General features: G+C 46.4%; 1 protein-coding gene across 3 annotated transcripts in view; it reads right to left on the reverse strand.

Moving 5' to 3' along the window:
- Positions 1–440: 440 nt before the first annotated feature.
- Positions 441–27,877, reverse strand: part of LOC119455580 (atrial natriuretic peptide receptor 1) — a 302,037-nt gene continuing 274,600 nt past the window's right edge. For all 3 annotated transcript variants that reach the window (XM_037716981.2, XM_037716982.2, XM_049668881.1), the window contains 5 exons: positions 26,152–26,220; positions 25,881–26,055; positions 7,244–7,342; positions 5,336–5,427; positions 441–847 (listed from right to left, as the gene is read on the reverse strand). In XM_037716981.2, the coding sequence (XP_037572909.1) occupies positions 731–847; positions 5,336–5,427; positions 7,244–7,342; positions 25,881–26,055; positions 26,152–26,220 (552 nt within the window). In that variant the 3' untranslated portion in view covers positions 441–730. The remainder of the gene's footprint in view (positions 848–5,335; positions 5,428–7,243; positions 7,343–25,880; positions 26,056–26,151; positions 26,221–27,877) is intronic.

Consider the following 27,877-nt stretch of genomic DNA (forward strand, 5'->3'; position numbering starts at 1 on the left):
GCACTTCATAATTCATGTATACACAAGCAATTATCCTCGGCTAAGTCTTTCTGGCATGACAGGGGGTGCTGGTAACAACTTCCGTAACGGTCTTTATTAAGGGGCCAGGCACGTCGGAATTGCGTTGTAGCGTTACATCCCAGCGTGCTTCGTCACGACATTTGAGGCAGTAGAACTGGTCTCATGTCTGTGACTCTGCACCTCAGTATGGCTTCGAGTTTCTCTCGCTCGTGCGAAATGGTTTGAACTTGTCCCCGCAAGTGTGGCTTGTTTCTTGTTCGAAAACACTAGATTCGTTACATGGAAGACGTTTCCAAGATGGCAAGTTCTCGTTTCTCGGCCTTTTCGTATGTGTGTTAGTGGATAAGTGAGAGAATATACGTCACCGTATGCCCTCGCATGCAAATAATAAATCAGAGTCCAGCCAGGAGGGTAAGAGACAATATTTCATTTCCTCTCTTGTATCGAGGTACTCACCTCCATCGCCCGAACTTACAGGCGGCGCATATTGGGATTGTTCTTCACTATCGACATGGTGGAAGTGCTGATGCCGTCGCTGACGCAATAGAGCGTTGGCGCGCGGGCACGGGTCAGAAAAAGTGCGCAGAAAAACAAAAATATGATGCACAGCTCTGGAAGTCCGGAAGTATCTCGAAGAGTTGGAGATGAACAATAAGAATGTTGCGTATCCAGTTCATGTCTACAAACACGCCACCACGGGGGTTGTTTCTCAGGAACCTTGCCGCTGTCCAGCTTGGCCACACCTAATCTTTGGCCCAGGCTCCAGCATCCGTGTAGGTGGCGGGTCTTCGCCCAGTAGGAAATACGTCGTCTCCATTCCTTTGCCCTGCGCGTTTCACAAGACAGCATCACTGCGAAGCAAGCATGACGCAATGTCGCGGTCCTGTATAGCGCTGCTACTAACCGAGGACAGATCGAAAGCAAGGAAAGCTGCATGTCGTATACTCTACATAGCGCATTCCTTCGCTCCGATCAGATGTAACAGTGTTGCGAGGCCACGGACGTTACCATAACAGTCACGTTTAAGCAGCAAATCAATCCAATATTTGCGGGATTTTGCCAAATTCTCGCACTTAGGCCTACATTATTTTATGCTCGGCCTCAGTATGCGTGTGAATGACAGAAGTTTGCTGACTCTCTGTCCGAATAGGCTGCTAACTGAAGGCGTATAAGTTGGGCCCCGACAGGACTGAAAATCAAGTTGCAGAGCATGACTTGGTGGCTTGATTCACAGCTTTGAAGGCTCCCTTACCATATGTTATAGGCACGCCCTCAGTCCACATTTTCAACGCCCGTAACCGTCTTTTTCTTCCCCTTTCCCTTCTAGCCGGCACAGGGTGGCAGGCTATAGGTATCAACTCTCTGCCATTTCATAAGCAAATTCCTTTCTCTCTTTCTTTATGTAGCAAATAACCGCGCGACGACGGTGTGGAACTGGCTCACGTAAAAACATTTGCCTATAATGCTCAGTTCAAGAATTTTGCGGTTTGTTTGTTTTCGTTTTCCAAGAGAAACAAGAAATCAGGAAGCGTCAAGCAGACAACGCGCACCACGCAGTGATAAGGGAATGGATAGGGGAAGTAATCAAAATCTAGACGGATGCATGCCGATTCAAGCTCAACCACTTCTTCTTTCTTTGACTTTATCGTGACTCGTTAGGAAGGCGGAGACGCCTGGACAGCGCGACGTAACACCGACAAAATAATACACATACGCTGTATCCACAACCAAATTTGTTTTAAGGGCAACGCTTATATATCAGACAAAAAAGCATATAGTTCAGAGAGAGACATATAGCAAGGAGGTCAACCAGGCGAGCCTCCGGTTTGCTACCCTACACTGCACACACACAGTGAGCCCTGTGTGTGTGCAGCGAAGCACCGTGACCCTAAAGTCCCATAGCTGGTGATAGGCGTTGAAGACATCTGGGATGAGCCATGGGGTTTGCAAGCACTGGATTAAGAGCATCCAGCACTTGCACTGCACTGCACTTCGCTGTCGGAGTATGCAACTTGCTTAACTTGCATACGAAGGGTATTTATGAGGTGGACTGGCAAAGCCAAGCGACAGCGAAAGAATGAAAGTAAAAAAAAAAGTTTCCGTTTATGAGTGCAGTGCGTGTCTACTCTATTTTCTCCGTGTTTGGTCACGTTGCCCAGGCGTAGCTATAAACCCGCAACAGCTTGCCCTCTTTTGAGCCATTTTCACATTACAGCGTCAGGGAAGTAGGGCCATAATAAGGAACACAAAACGCAGTGTTTATCTGAAAAGGAGCAGACGCCATGCTTTCGCAACTATATGGAGAACACGTATATACGACGCTTGTATTTTCTCACTTCGTCGCTTTCACCGCGCACAAGTGAATGGGCAGGAACCATTCTTTTTGCGCTAATGCACATTACGCCACGAACGCTACCTTGCAAGAAGAGTAAATGGAAACAAATGGAGCGAGTAGCGAACAGAGCAGGCTGCGCGACTTACAGCTTCGCATGTTTACATTGATGCGCACTCCGCGCCCAAGAAACGCTAAAGTCATTGTCTGCAGTGTACTTGCTTGCCCGTAACAACGCTGCGGGCCCTACTTCGTAACGCCGGAATGTTGTCCTTTTTGGCTTTTGGCACGAGGGCGTCTCGAGCGAGATGTCGTCCTTAAAAGGACGCAGCAGCAAATGCGAGGCATAAATAGGGGGCGATGTTGGTTGCACACGATTCATGAATTGTTAAGACCACCTAAGGAAGTGCTCGTTGGTCTGGCCTAATAAGGGAGCGGGAAAAGTATAAGCTCCGTGAGAACTGCACAGAGGAAGGGTTGTTTATGAACATTCACGTTTCAATATGACCTTCAACACGGTGGTGGAAGGTGACCCAAGACTGCTCCGCGTTGAAGACATACGAAAACATTCACGCAGAAACTCCTCTGGGAGTCATCCAAGTATGCGTAAGCATTGTGCCGCTAGCTCATCTCCACGCAGCCTGGTGTCATTATCAATGTTATGAGACTTTATCCGACCAGTATACACCCTTATGAGCGTAACTGTACACTTTCATCTTCCAGTAATTCGGACAAGGGTAACCTCAGCTTCCGACTCTGTGCATCTATGTTTGTGAAGAATTGTGAAGCGCACAGCCACGTAGTAAACAATTATTCTGTACTCCGTGTACAGCATGTCGTCAGCAGTGCGTTGTGGCCTAACTGAAGTTTAACGGCAAAGTTTTATACAATTTAAGGCAGTGTATACGGCGCGAATGTTGAACATAGCGTCGTAAAATAGGTGTAAACACTGTGACACGTTGTCTAGGCAAAGGCTGGCGAGCGGATGGATAACTGTCCCCGCCAGCCAGAGGCTACGTTGAATAATAGATTCATGGGCGAGTCTGTGACAGCGTGCTGAGCTTTGGAGGTGCCGATACTGCATACCCGGAAGAAGGGGTCAGTTGGCCTCCGGGGGCTTCGTGTCGTGCTCCCTGAGATTTCGCTTCTGTGTTCGCTCCGTACGAAGGAGGCTTTCCGGTGTTTACGAGCCGAGACTGACGTGCGGTGTCCTTTCGTGAGCTTCTGTCAATTAGTGCCTCAGCGTCGAGGTGCCTCGAAAGCACCGGGATTTAAGCGAAGCGTCGGCGATGCAATGTTACGAGACGCGCAGGTGAATCCTGCACCATCGTTTTGGCACTTTACCCACAATTGCGCTCAACAACCATTGTACCTTCTGTTCGGGAGCGACAACTGTTTGATAAAGATTTACCGCTTTCCGACTGACATTCAGAATGGTAGAGGCTCTGTCCAGGAATAGCGCAAATAACGCACGGACTACGGAAGGACACGACTCAGGCGTGTGTGTCGTGTCCTTTCTTACAGTATGGTACTCAAAAGACAGAGAGAGAAACAAGGAAAGGCAAATACGAAATGAATAGAGTTCACATAAGTTCGTAAGCGTATTTTCAATGTCTCCAAAGACTTCCGGGGGGGGGGGGGGGGGGGAGTGATTGCAGCACGTGCATACTTACTGGTTTGGTGATGGTTGATGCCAAGCACCTAGGACTTTAGCCTCTGTATCGGGTCAGTCTTGTTCAACATTTCTGACCTGGCGGCGTCCTTGAACTTCTAGGGAGCACTTTCGTGCGTTCTATTGTGATTTTTGCGATATGCGTTTTCAAAAACGTGCCATGAAATGTATAGGCCTTCCGCGTATTTTTGTGCCAAAGTGGCAAAAAAATGTGTACATGGGAACGCCAGTTTGGCGACACCTTGGCGCGTTTTGCCGGGAAAATAGTCAGATATATTAAACGGTTCACCCATACGTATCGACAAGTGCGTCTTATTGGTGCACAGCCGAAAACTCGCGCAGCGGTTGTGCAGTTACGTTGTCGTTCCTACCAACGTAAGTCTAGTCTCGTGGACCTCATTCCTACATTTTGTTCGTAAACCGTGATGCCTCAAACTGTCCAGGACTTCACCAGAATGGTCTTCTTTACGCTGTAATGATCTACACATGCTCACATACTGGAATATGCCGCACCCCTTTAACTTATTGCAGCATTGCCTATTCAGCGAAATCTCACCGGAAGACATTCTGTATGCATAAAATGCCTTTACCATAATTAAAGATTCGGTTGCTCGCCGGTATCCGCAGCACATGCTAGGGGCGACGCGCACGTACGTAGCGTGCGTAGAAGGTTAATGTGATTTTTACGCACGGGCGCAGACTTAACACTGTCACATCTCTTTCCTTGTGGGATCAATAGACGACGCTGTCGTGTGGACAGGTTTTCATATATGATGACCGGGCTCCATACATAATGCATTGATGAGCCGCCAAAATTTCTCGATTATTCTATTGAATTTGCAGCGTCGACGCGTGCGCTGTCACTTCGAAGTCTTCCTGAATTTAAACGTGCGTTTTTGTTGGTAAATCACACACGTTTGCTTTTTATACGTTACGATCATTCGTTTTCAACGTGTCTGGTTCACGGCACAAATGGAATTCATTTTCTGGCATTTTTAATACATACCAGTGCACGTTTTCGTGCTCTCACCGTTAGTGCGAAGCCGAGAACAAGTCACGCTGGTATGAGTAACAAAAAAACTGCGTTCTCTATCACACTCGGTAAGTTGTACAACCGTTAAAAGCGCTGTCACTCTGTTTAAAAACAACGTCGGTCTGTGATTGCGCTATGAAGCTATGCGTCCCTTCGCATATGTGACCTCTGAAACATTTCTAGTAATCTCTGATTTGCCCGCAGGAATGATGCGTGGATGTGGCCTTGAATTCTAGTTAAGCGAAAAGAGCAAGAACAGCCAGATGGCATGAATTACCTTGAGTTCCACTTCTCCGCGAAGCTCCAGCCGGAATGTCTTGAAATTGTCGAGCACTGACTTTGTCGCCGAGCTTACGTGGATCTTCAACGCTGACATGCAAAACAGCAACAACGAAAAAGCACCAATAAGTAAAGGCGGCAGGACATCGTCGTAAGCACTTGACAACAACAGTTGTTAGACAACCAGTTTCACACTGGACACAACAACCTCTCTATGTTTTCTTTAGTTATACGTATATATCTCCCCGGGAATAATGTGTGTATTACCGCGGACTATTAATCTGTGAATAAACGCTCTTGTACCGGCTGTGGCTCGGTGGCAGACGTCAATTTTTAAAACAGCCGATAGACTTACCTCTGACACATGCAGTTGTGATCAAATAATCGCGCATCTCCTGTGTCTGGACAGCTGAGAGCCACGGCAGGATTTTATACGCTAATTTCCCATACTCTTTCCCTCTATTTCTCTTCCCATTCCTCCTGTGCAAGGTAGCAAAGCGGACGTTTTTTCCAGTTTAACCCCCTTTTGTTTCTCTCTCCTTTTGCGTGCATTAGCTCGCCTGCAAGCACAATACAGTGATGTATAGAACTTGTGTGCAGCCTGGTCTACGTGCTACAAAGTTCTCGCTTGCTTGTCCTCGTGTAACTGTGTTGGAGCATACGTGCAGCGTTGCATGTCGAACACGAAGTGTACGTGCATTTTATGCCTCTGTACAACAGCGCGTCACTGGAATGCATTAGCTAGCTCTGAGCTCCGGGGTCATGTAAGCAAACTCGCGTACTACCTTCTTATCCCTAAAGTCACCAGGGGCCACAGAAGCCTGTGGTGTGAAGCTAAGCGTTGCTCTGCTGTGACTGCTTTCTCATTGCGCGTAGTAGCGGGCAATGTACATGCATGCAGACTGCGCTGTGCTGGTTCGACACACGACACTATACAGTACTACTCCCGATGCCTTCTTCTAGAAGTGACGGATCAGTTCTTTTGTCTTGTATTGTGAGGCGCCCGCTGCGTGGTGTCTAAACAGACTCAGAGCAGCAGTACGAACCTATTTACACTTACGATCCGAAGTGCGAGTTTCACATGCCGTTTGGCCTTAACAGGCGTGGACGGGCATTCACTGCACCGCACCGCAGTCGGCTAAATACTTTCCATTTAAAATCAAACTGACAGGATCGCCCTGTACCCGGCGTACAATGTATGGAAAGACATAGTCCACTTAATCTGCGCTTGCAGATTTACATTTAAAAGAACAGCCCTAATGCCCACACTAAACATTCATCAAACAATGGCATCACTTGATCTAAGATACGTTTATGGCTCATGAACTAACGTGCATATGGCGCAACGAGTACACATTTAAACTTCATCAGAGACAGATGTCTCATTGAGACGCTTTTGTTTGTTGAGTGTTGTGGTGTATATCTGTGCATGCCATTTAATTTTTCATCATACCCACCTGAAGTAGCGTGCTAAGCGTGCCTTAGGATGACGACCTCTGGATTTAAAATGCGGATCTTAAAGGCTATGCTTCGCCGGACGCGATTTTGGGAGCCAGAAACACATCCCAGACGTTGGTACACTCCTTGTTAAGATATACATGCTTTCCGCAAAGGGCTGTGACCTGTTCCGAGTTGATTGGATGTTGCTGATTCTTTATGCGAGATTGGTTAAGCACGATACGGGTTTTCAGTAACACCCAGAGGAAGTAAAAACAAAAACAAAAAAAAGGACACGGGAGAGAAATATCGCTCATTCTCTCGATAAGTCAGTTCTGAATAAATTGAGTCAAATGATTCTGCGACTGAAGAACCTTCCACAGAACTGATAATCGCTTTGTACCCTTCAAGGTTACTACAGATGTGAACGAAGCAAACGTTGATGTTCTGGATTTGTAGGTGAACTCACCCATTCCTGAAGACTCCATGCGCGAGGCGGTGTTGACCGTGTCCCCGAACAGGCAGTACCGAGGCATCTTCAGTCCAACCACACCTGCCACGCAGGGTCCTACGCAAGCGGTGCAGGGGCATCAACAAAAACAGCCTCCTCTTTGGTTCACGAAATTAAACATTTGAAGAAATACACGTAGTGCGAATAGAGAAGTATAAAGGAGCTTCAGTAATGTCTTTGTGCTAATCATTCGCTTGAGATGAAAATAATAACAGCCATAATCACTACTAGGTGTGTTAAAAATTTTGATTAGCTTTCTCTTACGAAGTATCCGAGCTTACGGCGATTACTGGGTCCTGCCTGCCTATTAATACAAGCGATGCTTGTAGATCATCGGCACGCTGTGCCGATGATCTTACAACCTGATGATCACTTACAACCTGCCCAAAAAGCACTGCGTATATTGCAAACAAGTTACATTTTCTAGTGAGATTTTTTGGTCTACTTACACATGCAGGTAGGTGTTCGACATTCGGAGATCGTGTTCCAGCGAAAATTTTACCATTCGAATGCACCGAAATATGAATTGAAATCAGTGCACGCAATTAACAGTATGTCACATCCCAGATGACAACTAAAGGCGTGAAACAACTACATGGACGAAAAAAATAAAACATATGACGAGTAACAGAGTGAAACCTCACGTTTCTTTCTTGTTCTTAAAAATTTTGCGGCAAATTTCTTGTTTCAGCAGACGAAGTTTGACAACGCTTCTCGGAGACTTGTAGCTCAATAGGGGGCACTCTGGCCGTTGCAGAGTTGTTGTGGAGTCCCTTAACGCAACTCGTTGAGACGGCCGGTTTCTTTTGGCCACGATGCATTCTATAAGTAGATTTCATGGGCTGAGCTATTTTATTTGCTTTACTTATTGAAACTCTATTTTGTAGCTTTTTGTTTTCTGCGCAATTCGATAGGTTGCAGTAAGTATTTGCCATAAAAAAAAGCTCATTTTCAAACGCGCTATATGTTGCTTCTGGGTACCGTCTGTGCAACAGACGCTAAATGCGCCGGCGAAAAGAGGGATGCGATGTGTGGAAGGCTTCCCACGCTTGAAGGTCGCACTTCTTCGGCTTCGTTAACGTTTTAATTATGAATGCTGCCCTCGGAAAAGTTTGGCCGGGATTACTCGCTGCATTAGTTATGTTTGCCCTGGGAAGATACGGCGCAAGAATCAAGCGCATATAACGACGATGATGAGCATGGGATGAATGCGAAAAGTGGAAGATGGGGAGTGTTCAGATGGTAGTATGGATATATGCCGAACAGCGCAATTTCATACGACGCAGCGTCTCCTATCACACTCGGCCTTCCTCCTTAGGTTGCCTGGCAGCGCTAGAGCTCGGTCCAGTTTTCTAGAGAAACCAACCTGTGTGCCCTATCTTGCGTAACGTTCCTATACCTCTCCGGAAAATCACGCGACGAAGAGAAAATTTTGTTCTCGCAATTACACCGAGCCAAGCTGCTTGCTTCAGTGAAACCCGAACAGCTCAGAGAAACTCGGTTTTAAGAAGTCGCCTTTTTCTTTTCTTCGCTCCTCTTGTTCGATACAGCCTGTCAGACAAACGAAACAAACGTTGCGTGGAAACAACTTGGTGGCCAAAAAAGAACGACTGAACAACGCGAGTTTCCTTCGCGTCTGTTCTAATCACGGGGAGCTTATATTGCATTTCCGGAAAACGAAGTTAGCAGCCGTAAAAAGAAAAAAAAGAAAAAAAAACTCTGAAGGTCGGAGCCGTTGTTGCAGCGGCGTCTCGGGAAGCGCTAAAACATTCCACGCAAAAAAAAAAAATAATAATAACGGACGTGCACAACGCGGGCAAAGTTTGAACCAGAATGAGTGGCCATCATTAAGCTTCTTGCTTAATTTCATGTATTCCTTTTCTGAATCGAGCTCGAAACTCGTGCTCGCGGATCAGCTCGGCTTCACGAGTGCAGCTTCACGATCTGCGACGACATCCCTCCGTTTGTCTTGTGTTCTCGCAAGCGAGCTCTGCACATGAACCGGATTAATAAGTCAGGATCTGCGAGCCAGCGCGGGTCCCGGGCTAAGGCCGAATCGTGCATGTTTTACGCTGTCACGGGAAATCACCATGGCGCAGGCTCGCCGTCTATATAGCCGAATCGGACGCATGCATTACAAGGTATGTGTAGGACGTGCGGGCCGACTGATTTCAGCGGTTTTCCAGTCCACGAAGCGGTAGAATCAGTTTGTTAGTCTACGTTGATACATACAATTTCTTTAGAAGAAAGCGTGAAGTCGAGGTGAAGAAGAAGCGTCAGCACGATCTGTGGTGTTAATTAGGGCAAAGTTAATTAAGGCACTCCAACCCAAGACCCAACATCGAAATATGGGCGAACCGGTTATCTCCAAGTTGAATTACAATTGACATCGTGAAGGTCGAGAGTCGAACCTGCAACCTTTGGTGTTAATCAAGTCGAAGTTAATTAAGATATTTCTAAACAACGCCCTTGGAGCCGCAAACTTTGGTGGCAGTCGAATCTGCGACATTTGGTGTTAATTAGAGCGAAGTTAAATAAGGCACAGTTAATTAAGGCACTCGAACCCACGTCCTTTGGTGGGAGAAGACAAGTAATAGAAAGTAACGCAGTCGAAGGAGAATGGCTTCATCCTCTGTAGCGTACGCTAAAATTACTGCTAACCTTTTTTTTGTTGATTAAAAAGTTCGTTACTGCAATTATGTTAATTATTCAATTAGGCATCTTGATCTTTAGTAGACGTAATGAACGCTCCACCGAGTAATGTATCTCAAGGGTTAGAATTGCGCTACATGCCAAAGGCAATTTTTCAAAACATGGTGCAGCTAAAAAAAAACACACACCTTATATAGGCGCCGCGTTCCCTTGAGTACACCTTTGGCCCCTGCTCGCGAATTGTGATAGCAGTCATGCCGTTCTGTCTCATATGCTACCCAAATCATTCCTGATGATTAACTGCTTACCAAAAGTCGTGCAGCTGCCATAGAATAATCTGGAAAATAGTGTGCTTTAGGTCAACCGACTTCAAACAATGTGCCGGCGCGAAGGCAGATGTGTGAGGGCTGCTAGAAGAATAAAAACAAGAAAACAGTGTTCTTTGTTTAGAGTCCAACTTAGGTGGTTTGAACTCCATTACGGAACGTATGTGCGGGTATTTATCAATTTGTGTGTCAGCACTCGCAAAGTGTAATCAAAGTAGTCCGAATCTGAGGCGATGCGCATTGCTGGTGGACAATACGTCCCCGCGCTGTGCAAAATAACGATTAGCCGGAACAGCAATGCATTTCATGACACGTGCACAGAACGCATCTATCTAAATTGGTTCTAAGCATAAAGATTTTAGCAAAATGGTACGCTATGAGCACGGACTTGATTTCCTTCTGCAGTTGGAACATTTCATCTGCGAGGAGCACAGTGATAGCGGCGAACACAGTCGGCGATCGTCGAAATCTGATCAGCGGCGAAACGCGTCGGCTTTCATGGATGAGTCATCGAAGGTTCGACAGTAATCCCTGGTGCCCGCGTGCGTTCCAGAAAGTACTACACAATTCGCGACACTCAAACAACCAGATTACATAAGCGTCGGTGACAACAGAAAACGGATAGACGCATCGATAACGTTCGAGAAACTTCCGATACATGCAGGCGCGTTCTGCGCCGAGCGATTACGTTTAACATTTGTTAGGCGGTGAAAAGCGGTCAACGGTGAAAGATAAACAAGTGGACGTGTCTCAAGCGGTGTAGGCGGCGCCACGGTCGAGAAAAGAGCGCGAAAGACGATGACAAACAAGGAGGAGGGAAGGCGGAGGAGGAGAGTGTCGCTATATACTTTTTATATACAGGGGGCTTTAGACCAACCGGGATCCGTCGGCGTTGGTCAGCGCCCAGGGAAATATTCAGGAATGTTAGTTCTACGTTTACTGCCCGTTGCGATCAGACCAATGAATATGCGTTTTATTTTTTACGGCTAACAGAATTAAAAAAAAGGGTCACTTCTGGTATGTAGCGCAAATTTACTCATTAGATTACAAATCTGGTACATTACTTACGCTGGAAATTAAAATACATAATTGACTAATTAACCGAATTTCGCAAATTACTTTAGCGCACATATTGCAACATGCGAATTGAAGGCCGTGATTTCTCAAGGAATATCCACTTGGAACGGCTTTTGAAACAAGCACACCAGTGTTGAGATAAACGCTGTCAAGCTTGCGGTAATGTTGCACTATTGTTGAACTTCCTTTTTCTTGAAGGAAGCTCAGATTTTTTTTTATTGAAGGTCGGAAATTACTGGAACACCAATACATTTCGTCTCAATGTCGCATGGGCTGCCAGACTTCACCACGTCGTGTCTTCTAGGGCATGGGAAAGTGTATGCATACAACAAATGTATCTAACCAACTAGCCCAAAAAGCCATACTTGTTTTTTGGAACCTGGTGTTTTTAGTTGTACTGCGAAGTGTTTCAGACCATATCGCGGCTGATAGGTGGCGTTCAGGCGGAGCAATTGCCGGTAACTTTTGCAAGGCCCGCCTGCAGCAAGCAACACCCATCCTCCTCCTCCACTTTGGGAACGCAGGTCTGGAGAATGGTGTCTTCCCTAAAATTCGTTCCAAGTAGAAGCTACTTTCGAAGTCATTGGCTTTAATCCGTAATTCCTGCGTGTACCGTAAAGTTGATTAGCACAACTTTGTTAATTACCAAATATTAACTGGTTTTGGCTCATAAAACCCCAGAAAGAAGATGAAGATTTTTTTTTTCTAGCGCAAATAATATCCGCTTCAAAGAGAAATCCAGCTCAAGTAGTAGAATTGTGCTACGCGCCACGGTTATTCTGTGAAAAAAATTCTGTTAACGATAAAATGAAACACAGCATATCAGCAGGATGATACGCTCAAAAAGCCTGATGTAGCCAAATAATGCTAATAGCATCAAACGTAAGCTTTCTAATGAACAGGGAAATGTTCTATGAAAGGTGACACGGTTAACATGGCTCTATATGGGCCTAAAACTTACGGTGCAGAAATGCCTAAAAATATACGTTCATTTAAGAATATGAGCATACATATGATGATTCGTTAAATGTTATATGTCGATAAGAACTATTATAAGCGATACGCTTGCTATGAATATACTGTCGTGCAGTCTCTGTAACTTGCACAGGCTTAGGCCTCTCTTCGAAATAACACATACACATGAAAAAAGCTCACTCTGGCCAGAGAAAGATCATATTTTCGCTCTGAAAACTGCCTGATTGCACCAGCTTGATGGCGAAGGACAAATTTCTACTTCGTTTGAACTGTCCAAAGTTTTAGATTACGTGCATTCGCGTCCATGCCATCGTTGCACACGATAGGTGTTCTACAGTTTCGTCACAGGCGTTGCAATCAACCACTCCAACCAAGCGTGAGTAAGCGTTAGTTAGCGTAAAAAGGAGCGGCAGACTAAATATTGCTTCACGTAAGACATGATTAGGTAACAGGTGCAGAGAAAGAGTGATTTAATGGATACTGGAGAGGTTTGCCTGGTGGTGTGCCTACATGGGTAGGATAACGTCATCACTGTGCCCTACGTGCAAAGCACGCGAAGATATGGCCCGCCTGATCTGCGCTTGTAGGCTATGTACATTACAAAGAACGGCCTTAACCCTTTCAGCGCCACTGACGTACCAGTATGTTTCTGTCCTGCCGATCGAGTTCCTTTTGACATTCCTTTTGTCAGATACGAATGGCAGGACCAAACTAAAAGTGCATTTCGCATTATCTGTGTCCTTTTTTTCATTTCTGTTCAACCAAAAATAAACCATTGAGTTAACTTTATAATATTCGAGGCAAAAAACCCCGACGTTTGGGGTGCGTGACCTCGAAAAAACACGACACTGAAAGGGTTAGTGTCCGCTTTCAATATTCACCAATTGTCATCCTTTGAACTAAAACACGTCCTTCGCCACTGGACTAGCACTTCCTTTGCATTTCGCGCGACGAAAGCTCTTTTTCGTTTTCTTAGAGACACTGCTCTGAATGAGACACTTAAGTTGTGTAGTAAGTGCAGTGTTTGTACGTTTCGTATCTTTGTCGTGAACTGTGCACATCATTTAACAGGTGCAGATTCATCCGAGGGTGACATAAGGCAAACACCATTACGGTGATGACATGTGCTGTCACGCTAAACAAACTAATTAAAGTACAGTGGCTGTTTTGTGAGCGTTATTGTAGCCAAAGCCGTAAAGTAAGTCGTTGTGACTGTTTCTGATAAAAGTGTTCGTATACAGGACCCTTGACGACATACCTACCGAAACATGTAAGAAGAACAAATGGAAAGTCGTGGTAAGCACGTGCGACAGGAAATTAATACACCACAACGTGAAATAGGCTCATTCAAGCGTATCAGTCTAAAAAAAGAAAAAAAAGAAAAGCAGGGACGAAGGAATTATATTTACAGCATGCATTGCTGTTAGATGCAATGAAGCCATGCCGGCCAAGAACTGATCAGCTTCTTTTTCTTCTCCATGTTGTCTTCTTGCCGTTAAACTCCACATATCGATCAATCAGTTCTTCAAAGAAACTGAGCGTCCTCGGGGCAGCCGCATTATTTGCACGAACGAGGCGGCCTTCACGTAGTAGAGAGCTCTAATGGGTAGAGAAGCTGCACCGGTCTTTGCAGTGTAGACCCGTTCGGCAGTTTAACTACGCAGGTCCTAGCGTTATCGTCGTCCCCCTTCAAAATTTCTGTCACTATGGCACTTTTCCCCATTTTTTGAGAAGACTTGTCGTTGACTCAATACAGAGCTAACAAATAATTGTTTCTTCTTCGCTTCCGGAAGTGGTTTAGCAGTTGTTGACGGTGTAACGTCTTCTGGTCACCTGTTTCTTAGAAGATGGTTATTTCTCTTGACCTGGAGTACGGAGAGCCGTACGTCTGTATCCCTGTCAGGAAATGTGAAGGCGTGAGGACTCCCGCAAAAAAAAAACAAAAACAAAAAAAACAAAAAAAAAAAGGATGCGACTTAAGTGAGTGATCGAGAGTTTACCACGGCTTCTACTTCGCAAAGTGTTGCACGCAGCTCTTCGGAAGTGAGTCCAGCTCTGCTATTCTTCTTTCGTTGGGAAGCTTTCACCGTGCGAGCTAAGCTTTGCCAGAAGGCCGCTCTTTCGATGATAAACTTCCACTTGATGCGTTTCTCTGAACAGTGGCTCTCCACTTGTTCATGAAACAACATGGAGCAAGTTCTTTTGAAGCATTGTTAAACCTGAGAGAATTGTCAATGTAAATGCTTTCAAGTACGCCACAAGCCGTGCATCCCCGGGATGAGAGCAATAAATACCATGGGTAAATTCGACACCAACTCTAAATGAATTACTCCGTCACAGCACACGTGAAAAGTGCAGCGTATGATCATTTTCGAAGTGGGCGGATGGTTCTTAATGTAGAGAGATCCATCCCCAAACTTGTAAAAGGCTCGGAGCGGAAGACACTGTCGCTATAGTGGAGCGATAGACGTAGTGCATGGTTGTTCTCTTGCTTTCACGCAAGCACTGTTTAACCACATTTTTTACCACTTGTAGAAAGCGTCCAGGCAGTAAGCCGGAACAAATGTATTATAGTATTATATATTTATAGCATGAATTTTAGACGCAATAAAGCCATGGAGGCCAAGAACAAAGTAACTTTCTTCTCCGTGCTGTCGCAAACGCTTTTCTCCAGCTTAGTACTTCTCCTTATTCAAACATTTGGGCGTACTCGGGGCAGCTGCATTATTTTCAAGTTGGGCTTTGGGGAAGGCTGTTCCTAAACACCTTAACACAGAAGAGCTTCCCAGTGTCGAAGAACTCCGGACAAGACAGATTCAATGCTGATATGGTGAACAGAAGAATTGTTTGGGCTCGACGCATTGCAAGGAGCGCGTAGATTCAGTAAACTATTTTCTTTGTAGCCGGTTCCCTCCCTGCCCCCAGCTGTACTGTGCGACACTATTTACAGAACTCTGCTTCAAATCTACTTACCGATTCCTTTGATCCGCACCGCGTGTACTAAGACGTTGAAGCGATGCTTCCTGTACTCTGTGAATGGCTAATGTCATATATCACGCTTGTCATCTGCAGTGGCATGCTAGTTGTACTGCCAAGCAAACATCTCCATCATTCAGTAAAGAATCTCTCCTCGATCTATGGAACCTTCGCGCTGGAGCAGCTAATGCCAATGGACAGGCACCCGGGGATACTAAGAATTGTGGATGGAAAATTGGCGGCAGATTTCGGCAGGCTCTACTCAATGAAGAATTCACTGCAGATTTACGATTTTAATGTAGCTTTGATTGCACTACTAGTGTCGACGGGTGGAAACAAATGTAAGTTTGTTTAAAACCTTGCCGCAAAACTGGAGAGGGGTAGACGGATAAAAAGGGGATTGTTGCTACCAGCAGCTGAACTATATGTATTATTTGAATTAAATTTCGGCAATGGCAGCATGCACGCAAACGCCATTCATTTGGACAGTAATCATTGATTGAGCGTAAAAAATAGATAAAAGCGTGTCAAAAACTTATCAAGAAATTTACACAGAAGGCAACGAAGGAAGGTTAGAAAACGGTGCCACGGCACTGGTGGTCTATTCTTTAGTTTTCCATCGCATTTCAGTGACGCTTCAGAACTATTGTGAATACACTTGCTCGATACAGTGTGTTGCTTCTGCGCAAAAAGAAGCCCAATAGCACCGCAACATTTTCTTTTTGCTTTTTGTCCTTCTGCAGCCGTTCCGCCTAATCCAGTTGTTCTGCCAGTCAACAAAGACATTAAACAACAATGCAAACAGAAAGAAAGCAAGAAAAATAAAAGCAATACGTCATTCTTGTCAGCTTTTGTCTCCACCTTAGAATTTATTTTGGTGCCGAATGTTTAAAGAAAGTATGTAAACGTAAACTTCTTGCAGCTGGAAATATCATTTGCCTTTAAGCGTATTTTGGAGGTTTAGGTTCCGTTACTTCGCGCAATTCATTGTTGTACTCGTTACTGGAAGGGGCCGAACATGACGAAAGCAGCACGCTTGTACCTTGTCAACGACCAGAAAAGCGCTAGTCACGATTCGCATGCAGCTGTTTACACTCTGTAAACGCAAACAAGAGATTGAACAACGCTTAGAACGAAATAGTGCCGGCTAAAACAGCAGCCGGCAAGTTCGTAAAACTGTTGAGTGCGCACACCAGGGCGCGCTTAAAGCAGTGGAACCGGCACGGGATGCAACGAGAGAATGAGATATTTATTAACATGAAAAGCTGGGAGCTCGGCATGAGAGGACGCAATGAAGAGAACAGACATCATTTCCATACGGAGTACACTCCGGGCTCCTGTGCTTGAATGTGAAAGTTTCTATTATAGCACTGTCGCATTGGCGGTGTGGCGACGACTTTCAGAACTGACAATTCTACGGGTACGATTCAGCCTCAAATCTAGCTGCTGCGCTAACTTGCAAAGCGCGCAAAATTGACAGATGCCAAAGTTTGTCGAAAGCTTTCCGAGCACCATCACCAACACCAGCCTATTTCGTGCCCATTGCAAAACGAAGGCCTCTCCCAGCGATATCCAGTCATCCCGGTTTCGCTTAATCGGACTCGATCAACCCTCGGTCGTACTCGACGGCGTTTCCACACCCTCGGCGCCAATTATTTTACCATAATATACCATCGGTTATCTACCCTATGTGCTACCACGACGTACCCAACGGTGCATCTCCATCTTCATCATATTAACGCCTACCGCTTTACCTTACATTTCGTTTTGCGTGATCGTTGGCTTATTCTCAAACTTCGAATTTAAATTAATTCTGCAGTTGTTCGTGAAAAAAAAACAGCAAAATATTATAACGAGGCATGCCAAAAGCTAGTGGGCGACTCCGCATTAATTTTAAACCCTTGAGGGTTCTCTGACGTGAGCCGAATGCAGAGTACAACAGCGTTTTTGCACTCCGCTCACCATCGGGATGCTGCCGTCGCGGCCGTGATCGAACCCGCAACGTCGAGCTCAGCAGCGGCCCAACATATCAACTGTGTTACCATGAGGGGTTCTCAAATGTTTCTCTTACTCCGTAAGGCTCCGTACGGTACAGTACTAGCAGAATACAGTGGTTATATACAGAGTGTCTTTTTTAGACTACACAGAATTTCTGAAAATCACCTGGGAGAGATAGCACAATTCTAACCCTTGAGCTTGATTACTCGAAGAGGTGGATATTACTTGCACAAGAAGTTTAAATGGAAAAGAGGTGAAAATGCAAGTGGGGGAGGGGAAACCGGGCAAGCCTTTATTCTAGCTGGGCAGGCCATGTTGCGTGTAGTGCAGATTACCGGTGATCTATTTGAGTAGCAATGAATTGGAGTTTACAATCACTGCATTCCACATGGCGCAGAAACTTGGAGGATAACGAAGAAGCTTGCGAAGAAAGTTAAGGACTGTGGAACGAGCGATGGAACGAAAAAAAAAATGTCAGGCGTAACGTTAAGAGACAGGAAGAGAGCGGTGGGGATTATAGATCAAATGGGGCTAGCCGACATTTTAGTTGACATTAAGAGAACAAAATGGAGCTGGGCAGGAACTATAATGCATAGGACAGGTAACCGGTGGTCTGTTAGAGTTATAGAATGCGTCCAAAGGGAAGGGAAGCGCCGTCGAGGACGGCAGAGAATGAGGTGATGTGCTGAAATGAGAAAATTGGCCCAACTTGGAATCAGCCAGCGCAAGGCGGGCCTTCTTACTGTAATTGGAGATCGCTGGGAGCCGCCTTCGTCTTGATGTGGACGTAACAATATGTGATGATGATGATGATTATGATGATAAGAGCAACACAACGGGTGCCAAGGGGAGAGAAGTGCAGCTGAAAGTGGTATAGAGGAATAAGTGGTGTCACGGAGATAAGGACATTTTCTGGCATAGCATGCAGTAAGCTCACTCAAGACCGTGGTATTTTGAGATCGATGGGATATGCATTCGTCCTGCAGTGGATACAAATTACGCTGATAATGACAGTGATATTTCTAAAATCAACAAGCTTGAGCGAACACCTCAATCAGGGCGAAGGTCAGCGGCGGCGTTGAGAGCTTTGGGCATTGCTTGTACTGAGACACAAAAGCTAATGCAGCAGCAGTGAGTGCTTTATTATGATTATACTCGGATCAAATGCTACGCATGCCGCGTGCGTTGAGAGACGTTATAATCAGGGCGTCCTCTGTTGCCTGAAGCAGATTGCGTCGCACCTGATGACGCGATCCTCCTGGAACGTTCTAACCACGTGAGGCGAAAGCTGAAACCTTCTTAGCTGGGTAAACGCAAAGTCACGCGTTAGCGACAGGTATGTCTCGCCTGTTCCTCTTCTCCACACTGAGGCCTTGAATGCTTTGCGCCTGCAGTGGAGATGGAGATTCTCACCCGTTCCCAGTCTCGAGCCTTTCAGGCGCTGATAGAACAACACGGCGACTTCAATAAAACAAATAAAACAGAGTGTGAGACGTGCGTAAGGGGGGAATCGAGTGTCCGAGATGTTAGCTTGTCTAGTCATTACGTGAAAACACGCCGGTCGGCAGTACGTGAGTTTGTGTCGTTGGGGCGATGTCTAAAGGGGGCTGTAGTGGTTCGTGTTTCTCTCTCTTGTGTGTGTGTGCGTGCGTGTGTGTGCGTGCGTGTGCGTGCGTGTGCGTGCGTGTGCGTGCGTGTGCGTGCGTGTGCGTGTGCGTGCGCGTGTGTGTGTGTGTGCGCGCGTGCGTGCGTGCGTGCGTGCGTGCGTGCGTGCGTGCGTGCGTGCGTGCGTGCGTGTGTGTGTGTGTGTGTGTGTGTGTGTGTGTGTGTGTGTGTGTGTGTGTGTGTGTGTGTGTGTGTGTGTGTGTGTGTGTGTGTGTGTGTGTGTGTGTGTGTGTGTGTGTGTGTGTGTGTGTGTGTGTGTGTGTGTGTGTGTGTGTGTGTGTGTGTGTGTGTGTGTGTGTGTGTGTGTGTGTGTGTGTGTGTGTGTGTGGTGTGTGTGTGTGTGTGTGTGTGTGTGTGTGTGTGTGTGTGTGTGTGTGTGTGTGTGTGTGTGTGTGGTGCGAGCATATATCAAAGACGTGTCAAATTTCCAAGGAGCTTCGATGTTCTACGCAGGAGATGCTGCACGGGGACTCTGAATCACCGTGGGTGCGGCTTCGCTATGTGATACCGCAGCAATGGACTGTCTTCAGCGCGATGAGTGTTGAAGTAACTTTGTTATCTAGAGCTACTGCACTTTGTAGCTTAATCTTGTTTTTTTTTAGATTTAGAGAGTGTTTATAGTTATTCAGTCTTTTGATTGGAACTGATGCTGTTTGCTGAGTACTGAGTAAGAGGGCTGAGTAGTTAGCGAGACAACTTCGGATAGCTTATTGTTGTATTACTTGCCCTCGATCTGTATTGTAACCATTATATACATGCCTTGTCACACCATAATTTTTACTTTTGTTTATTGTATAAAGTTTGTTCATTCGCGGCAACCGACGTCTGCCGGACACAAAAGAACCTAATTTCCATGGCGTGGCTCTCGACGGATACTTTAAGTCGGAGATGCACCATGAGAGGTTACAACAAGAAATGCACAAAATACAGGCTATAACACTACGGGACCGCATGGAACGACATGTCTGTTTCAGTTTAGCATATGTCGTATTAAACTGGTTGTTCCACAGCAGCTCTAAGGCAGCATTTCAAAGTTCACATGCGATAGCAACTAAGCCTTGCTGAGAGCATAAGTGGGCACAACGGTAGTAACAAAGCTCTTTTAAAGCTATTCGACCTGCTTATTCTGATGACACTGCTTTAAGCCTGTCATGCACAACCACAGTAGCACTGCTAGGCAACTCAAAGACGACCAGCCGAAAGTGGCTTTAAACCGTAAGGTGACTGGGGCGTTGCCCCATGCTCTTGATGGTGGACCGGCACATGTTATGTGCAACGTTTTTTTTTCTAATGAAACGAGACTTAAGCGGCAGGGATTAAAATTTGGAGGACGCTCAAGCTTCGCTTTTAAGAGCGAAACGCGATACCATTCAAAGATCCCTGGCTGCTTATCAGGCTTCTGGCTTGCTTGCTTGCTTGCTTGCTTGCTTGCTTGCTTGCCTTCGAGAGTGGCTCGTACCCACTATGGGGGATTGGCCGAGAATCGGGTTATTGAAGGAAAACAATTATCGGAGTCTATGGTTACTGCAGCTTTCGTTTTCCTCTAACTTCGCCTCCGCGCGCGGTTGCTGAAGAGGCGAAGTTGGAGGAAAAAGAAAGCGGAGGCGAGCGCCATCTGGATGGTGTCAAGGAGCGAAGCGCGGCGCGCCGCTGCATGAATTGTAGAAATGCTGCAGGCGGACGGAAAAACTTTATTGATAAAAGCACCTGCGAGGTTGCCAGCCCGGGCTCAGGCCACCCGGGCATTATGTGCAATGAGACATCGCCTTTCCACCGCTGCCTGGGCCCGCTGGATTGGTCGTGTAGATCCGGGATATATAGTCAGCGCGTTTAGCCATCGCTCCTCGAGAAGGTTCTATGTTGTCCTCTCTGTATATTGGTCTGATCTCTGTGCATTTCCATAAGACGTGTGCCACGTCTGCGTGTTCGTGCTTGCAGAGCTTGCAGCTCGCTTCTGGGTATGGTGTGGAATTTACTCTGTTTAAGTATACCGGGTTTCTGAAGGTTCTGTTTTGCAACCTTCTCCAATCTGTTTCTTTAGATCTGTCTAGTTGTTTGTGCGGTTGTGGGTATGCTTCTCTTTGTTTCTTACGTCACTGTCCGAGCCGCGGTGGGTTAGCCCTCACGCGGCTCGGTGGGCCTTCTCGTTGAGGTTAGGAGGGGTGTTCGGGTCTTCTGTGGTTACTTCCCTCATGTGTGACGGGATGCAGTTAAGGCATTTGGGTGTGATTTTGCCGTTCCTGAACTCTACTACTCTGCGGTTCAGGATTTTGGCCGCCTACGTGGAGACCCAGCCCTTTGTGAAGTTCCTAATGGCCATCTTGGAGTCGCTGATTATTATTCTGTCTCGTTTCCAACCGTGGATTACGGCCAATGCGATTGCCGTTTCTTCCGCTGCCTCCGACGATCTGGTCCTGACGGAGCCCACCATCACGGTCTTTCCTTTCGTGTCTACGAGCGCCATTGCGAAGACACCACCGCCGACACCACCATTGTCGACCCGGTTTCGGGGGTACCGGGCGGGGTCTACGAAGAGCACCCCGTCCCGCGCGCAGTGATTTTTGAGGTTCGTTTTCGTGCGGCATATTCTTCTCTCGACATTGTGCACGGGGTGCATCTTCTTCGGGATGTTTTCCGTGTTTATTGCGGCTCGGACGTCCGGGTGAATTGGCGTCTTGGGGCCCTTCATTCCGTGGTAGTTTATGTCGATCTTTCTATGATTTCTCTGCCCGCCTTAGTTCCGGAGAGTCTTTCGAGTTGCGCTATCCTCTGTGCTTCCGCGATCTCGTCCAGCGTGTTACGTACCCCGAGTTGTGGTAGCGTTTCGTTTCTTGTGTATTGCGGGAGAGCCAGTGCCGTTCTGTCCGCTTTTCTAATGAGCGCGTCGATCTTGTCTTTCTCAGCCTTGTTACAGTGGACGAATACCAGTGGGCGAAACTGTGATTAATGTCTTCTATTTGCTCCAATTTGTCCGATAGTCCAATCATGACGAGGTTGGAAACATCGGTGACACGACGGACCCTTGCAGCGTGCCCGCGCTGCCTATGTCCACCTGGATGCTCTCCTCATCGTCCAGTCTGATTCTGGCTGTTCTTCCCGTAAGGAAATTTCTTATGTAATTGTAGGTTCGTTCGCCTAGGGCGAGTTGCGCGATTCTTTCGAGGATGGCCGCGTGCTCGATCCTGTCGAAGGCCTTCTTTAGAACGAGTCCGAGTATTGCCCTCAAGCCTCGCCCCGTGGTGTCTATGACTTGCCCCTTGAGTTGTATAATGGCGTCTTGGGTAGAGATCCCTCTTCTGGAGCCGATCCTGTTGCTGCGGTATACGTCGTTGGACTCCAGGTAGCCGTTAACTCTGTTCAGGCAGGCGTGATCCATCGCTTTACCGACGCAGGATGTGAGGGAGATCGGCCGCATGTTCTGGATTTCTGGGGGTTTAGCCGGCTTGGGGTTTGTGTTTCAGTTTCTGCTGTAATAGAATTATGTTTTCTGGTACAGTCAAATTACAATCCGACGTTATCACGTCTGTAGGTTGTGGTTAAGTCGTACTTGACGATTTTTTTGACGCATTTTACTTTGAGAAATTTAATTAGTTCACTAATGTCACTACGTCATGCAGAGGGCCTGCGTGGTCGGGGAGGTTCGGGATGATTTCTTGGGGGGCCACGGACGCCGACGCAATCTGCCGACACCGACGCAGACGCTGGATTTTCTAAGACAGCGCAAATTAACGCTGTCGCGTTAATTTGCGGCGTTGGAGAGATTAGTAGCTTCGCACTCTGACACCGAGTTTTCGTACTTAACCGTGTTGACAAATTGTGTGCACCGCGGTTGCGCATCCCCTACTGCGGTAACCACTCTTCAGCTTTCTGAAAATTTTGTTTTTTTCCTATTCGCGCTTCAACATATTGTTACATAAGATGCACGGGAATGACTATATACAGTTCTATTTACAAGCGCATGTGCATGTAGCTCTGTCAAGAACGAACGGCCCGTGCCAGGCTAAAACGTCGTCTTCTTCGTCGTAACTGCTCCATAGCAATATGTTGATTGAATTATATGCAGGCGTTATTTTAGCGAAATAGGATGCGCACCGGCTGCATGAATTTGTGTGTATACGTGGGAGCATGAAATCGCACAGGCTCAGGTTGTTTTGATTAGTCAACACTTCGTTAATGTCTTACAGCATAATTTACACATTGCCTAATTCACGAGTGCGTTTCTCTGCATGGCAGAATTAAAAAAAAAAGAATGTCTGCACGTATAACCTTTCAAATGAAGAAGAAGCGTGAACTGCTCGCGATAGCGCTTGTCGGTTGCACTGGGTTTCATTGCGAGAGCCACGCCAGGATTCTTCTTTCTCATAACACCCGCGACCTCTGTACACGCGCCCTCGTTCTAAGATTGACCAATTCCTTCATTAATTTGGCAACTTGCCTTGCGGGAATGCTAGCTTTACAATTAGGAAACAAGCCGTGCTGTACAGCATTTGGATGAGCTGCAGGCTGGTTGATTTGATACGATTGCATACGTTATACAGATCGCACGAACAAGCAGCGAAGGACAGTGCTTGTCCTGCGTTCTCTTTCGGGCGTTGTTCCTACACGTAGCATAACAATCTCGCAGCAGAGCCCTTCTAGAAGTGACAAAGGACCACATACTGTTGATGGCTTTAAGACCTTAACTTCTTTGTAGGAGAGTTCAAGTATGAGTATTAGAGAAAATCATCCTTCGAACATCAAATCAAATGCCCGATATTTTCGATTTCATTGCAAAGTGATATATAAAGGCTGCGTGAAGTTCGTTCGGCAAAAAGAAAGTACACGGAGAAGCGTCTAAATGAGAAACAAATGAAAGATGATGAAGAAAAAACATGAAGATGAAAGCAGTAAAACAATGAACAAAAAGTCACCACATGTACGAAGTAAAGTGTTGTGTTGATCAAAGGAGCTAAGTGGTATTCCAAAGCAGTGGACGTCTTTCTAAAGAAATCTAAACAGGGCGATATATTGGCCACATGAAAATTGCTTTGCCTTAATCGAGGTATCAGATTCGCAGGCTGCCTAAGGCTAGGCTTTGTTCAGAAGTGAACGCTTGCATGAGTTCTCCAAAGAACTCGTAAGTCTCCAACAACCGAGGTTTTCATGCAGTAAACGTTGCTCGTTCAAGCGCACGTACGGTCACCTTCTCGTTATCATCTTTTCATCAACATAACATCTAATTTCTGGCAGGAAATAACACCTGCCAGACTTGTATTCTCCCTTCTTAATGTTTGCATTCTAATCATAACGTGCCCTGTTGACCGTATATGACTTTGTCGCTGATGCTTGGACGTCTTCCTATATTTCAAATCACGTTGACACGTATTTCTGCGATTCCGTTTGTTGAATAAACTTCTCTTTAACAGCGTAAACACGGGGAAGGCGTGAGATGGAAATTCAAGACGATTAGCAAAACGAGAACAAGGGGAGAGCTGGAGGCAAACTTTTCGACAAGCAGACTTGTCTTCTTCAAGGCGACATATGCTCTGCGTGCATATGTGCAGCTTTAAGCGCACAATAGAGGAAAACGCCGAAGGAAAGAAAGTCTAAGAACTGGCTGCAATAGACATAAGTTACATGCTAACGGAACGGTCACTTGAAGAGGGCGATAAGAAACGAGACAGCCCCAAACCAGTGGAAACGATGGAAGAAAAAGAAAATCCTTGAATGGTGCGTGAGCTTGAGTGGTGATAAGATGAAGCAAATTACAAACGCCTCGCCATATACGGCACATTGTGGCAAGTGACAGGTGCGCAAATTGCGGGCAAAACCAGACAAGTCGGCACCTTTTATTTGAGCGTATTGCGACTAAAGGTGCATGGCACTTATCGGAGCGCACCTTTGGAATCGGAGATGGCAGAGGAACAATGACATTTTCGCCCAGTTGGTGCTATAGTGGTAACAGTATATAGATGATCTGGAGGCGCCACTACCAGGCTGAAGCACGGTGACAGCCCCGACGTGCAGCGTTCCCGGCTTTACGTCGTATTTTCCAAATTATCTTCGCCTACTTAGTTGACGGACTCGAAGCTAGCGGTGTTGATGCCTTTTTAAGGCGCTGGCGTATACGTTTTTTCGTAATGCGATGCAGGAAAAAAATTGAGTTTCTGGCAACGGCCATACTGAGGAACATTACAGGAACAGCTTTTTATTTTCCTTCTTTCTGCTTTTTCTTTAACACTGGTGAAATGTTGTAGCTATGTAGCTTGCAGCACAGACATGTAGCACATTTGGCAGAGCTGCACATTGCGTTGCTGAACTTGCGTGCAGCGTTTGCATAAGATATACCGATACAAGTTAAAAGCATTTACTGTGTAAGTGCATGTAGCAACTGAGTGTTCGTGTTGCATAAACTTCCCTTTTCTAGCAGCAGTCTATAATGGCCTTCCCGACCACATCGCTGTTATCCCCACTTCATCTGACTTCATGGCTGAAATGACATGCATTTTGCAAATACTATCTGGGACAACCTTCAGTTCAATTTCTTGTGTTTCCACCACTTATGCTATACCCGGGAAGTGGTCTTTAGAAACAAAGTCACAGTGAAAGTAGCACCATTCGGAACAGTCTCCTCTTGCAATCGGTATTTCTCCTAGTAGGCTGCATACTGTTACCATGTTTTAAAATATCCAAACAAACAAATATATATACTCAGAATAGTGATTTCTGGAATCAAATACTAATCGAACAGCAAAGGCTGCTTGATGTGCATTTGAAATATCGTACATTCGCGCACCCTTACACTTCGTGACGTGGCGCCCCGGCGGGGCGCCTCACTGGAGTGACGGGCGTACTGCCAGCTAACACGGTCAATCACTGAAATCGATATTTAGAAAGCTATCGACCTACGGTACGGCCCTAATGATAACGTTGTTTCGAGGACAAACCTGTGTGCAGGCCGATGCGCAATCGTAGTTGCTCCTGAGGCCGGTGGTGGATGGTGAATGATCGCACGTTGTGCAGGAGGGCGAGGGACATGCGCGCAATCTCTCGCGCGTGCAGGTCGCCATTGGGCACCGGAATTCCCGACACCACCATGTACGCGTCGCCGATGGTCTCCACCTGCAGAGAGGGCAGCGCACCTTGGTGAGAACTGGAAGTCGTGTCGTCCCGCTTTACTGCGCAGCTGGATGTTCTGGCAAAATGACACGCACGCACCTTGTATACGTCGAACTCCTCGATGATGGAGTCGAAGCACGTGTACAGGTCGTTCAGCAGGTTTACCACCTGAAACAACGCGAACGTGGGGGAAAACAACGCTTGAGAACAACGAAAAGAAAAAAACAATGCAGAGCAGACTGTTTTGCCGGTGCTCCAAATGCCACCAGTCTATGCCCACTATATTACTAATATGCTATTACTATGTATTGTAAGACGACGCCCGGGACGGAGGCAGATGTCTTCTATTTCGACACAGCGCGAGACAGCCAATGATCACCAACCCGACAAATGAGGATGATGATTATGAGGATGGGTATATACAGATGAAGATGATGATGAACTGCACAGTTAGCGCTCACACTAATCCCCCCCTCACGATTGCGGTCGGCAAGGCAGCGGGTCAGAAAGTATACGAACGCCGAAGATACGGCTTCAGGCGAGAGACGTGAACGATTTCAGTGCTGCGGCAACGGCGGTCAGTTACCGAGGTAACAGGAGCCACGCGATAGTTCAGGGTAGATGTTCTTTCAAGCACAGTATATTGGCCGCGATACCTATGAAGAAATTTTTATACCTATAAAGAATATATATATATATATATATATATATATATATATATATATATATATATCGCCCACTAACATGCCCACTATATTGTGTGTTCTTCCCCCTCCCCCCTTTCTTTAACGAGACGGGAGAAAGAGAGAGGAGGGGGGGGGGGGGGGCAGATTAGAGCAATAAATGGTAAGAGGTCCGCAGGAGACACACTGCGCTGGGGAAGGAAGAAGGCGGCAATAAAGTGGAGCATAATGACTGGCGAGAGGTAAAGATATAACAGGCGAATGTGCTCATATGGCTTAACATCCAAGCCCGCAAACCTTTGCAAAATGAAGCAAGGCTTTGATTACCTAGGTACAAGAACTACACGCATACAGTCCCGTCAAGGATCCAATATAGGGTGCGCCTACAGCAGGTGGTCGTCGAGGTTGTCAAGAGCCGCAGCAAGAGTCTGTCGATCTTGCGCGTTTTGAGAACGATTACACAGTATATGGAGGGAGAGAGAGAGAGAGAGAGAGAGAGAGAGAAAGCTCTTTACATAAGTGCAAATAATTCTGCCGGAGTATACATGGGTGCTCACAGGCTGCTGTGCATCGGGAAGTGTGTCGGGGGCAGTAGGGCCCTAGGAAGAGGAGGGACACGAGAAAGAAACAAAATAGGCAAGAAACTATATGAACATGGTATGCAGAGGTGAGACACAGGTGATGGTGTTGATGTAAACAGGCTAGAGCTTGTCAATTAAGCCAGTCTCTTGAAAGAACGAGAAAAGAAAACTTAAAGCTGGACGTTGTTTTGATGCAGAAGGCCTGGGACTTAGCTAGTGTGTGTGTAGATCTAGTAGTTCTTGAAAAGCGGAGCCGATTCTACTGAAATAATAGGTAAGTTCCTTTCTCCCTGTAACTTAGACATTCCAATCAAATATCGATTGAGGCACATGGCACAGCTCATAGTCCGTATCGGGTATAATGTATACAACGCCATGTAAACGCCACACCCAGCCTGCTCCGCTGAATTTCGGGTCCGCAACAAAAGTCAGCTGAAGTTTAGTATGTGGAGAAGCAAGGAGAAGTTTAGTATGTGCTCATAGCAATTTCCCCCGTATTCCTGGTGTCCTTGCCGCTTTTTTTGTATTACACTCAAGACAAGCAAATTCGCGTCCGATCTC

This window comes from Dermacentor silvarum, chromosome 6 (genome assembly GCF_013339745.2).
Source record: "Dermacentor silvarum isolate Dsil-2018 chromosome 6, BIME_Dsil_1.4, whole genome shotgun sequence".
In the NCBI taxonomy this organism is placed as follows: Eukaryota; Metazoa; Arthropoda; class Arachnida; order Ixodida; family Ixodidae; genus Dermacentor; species Dermacentor silvarum.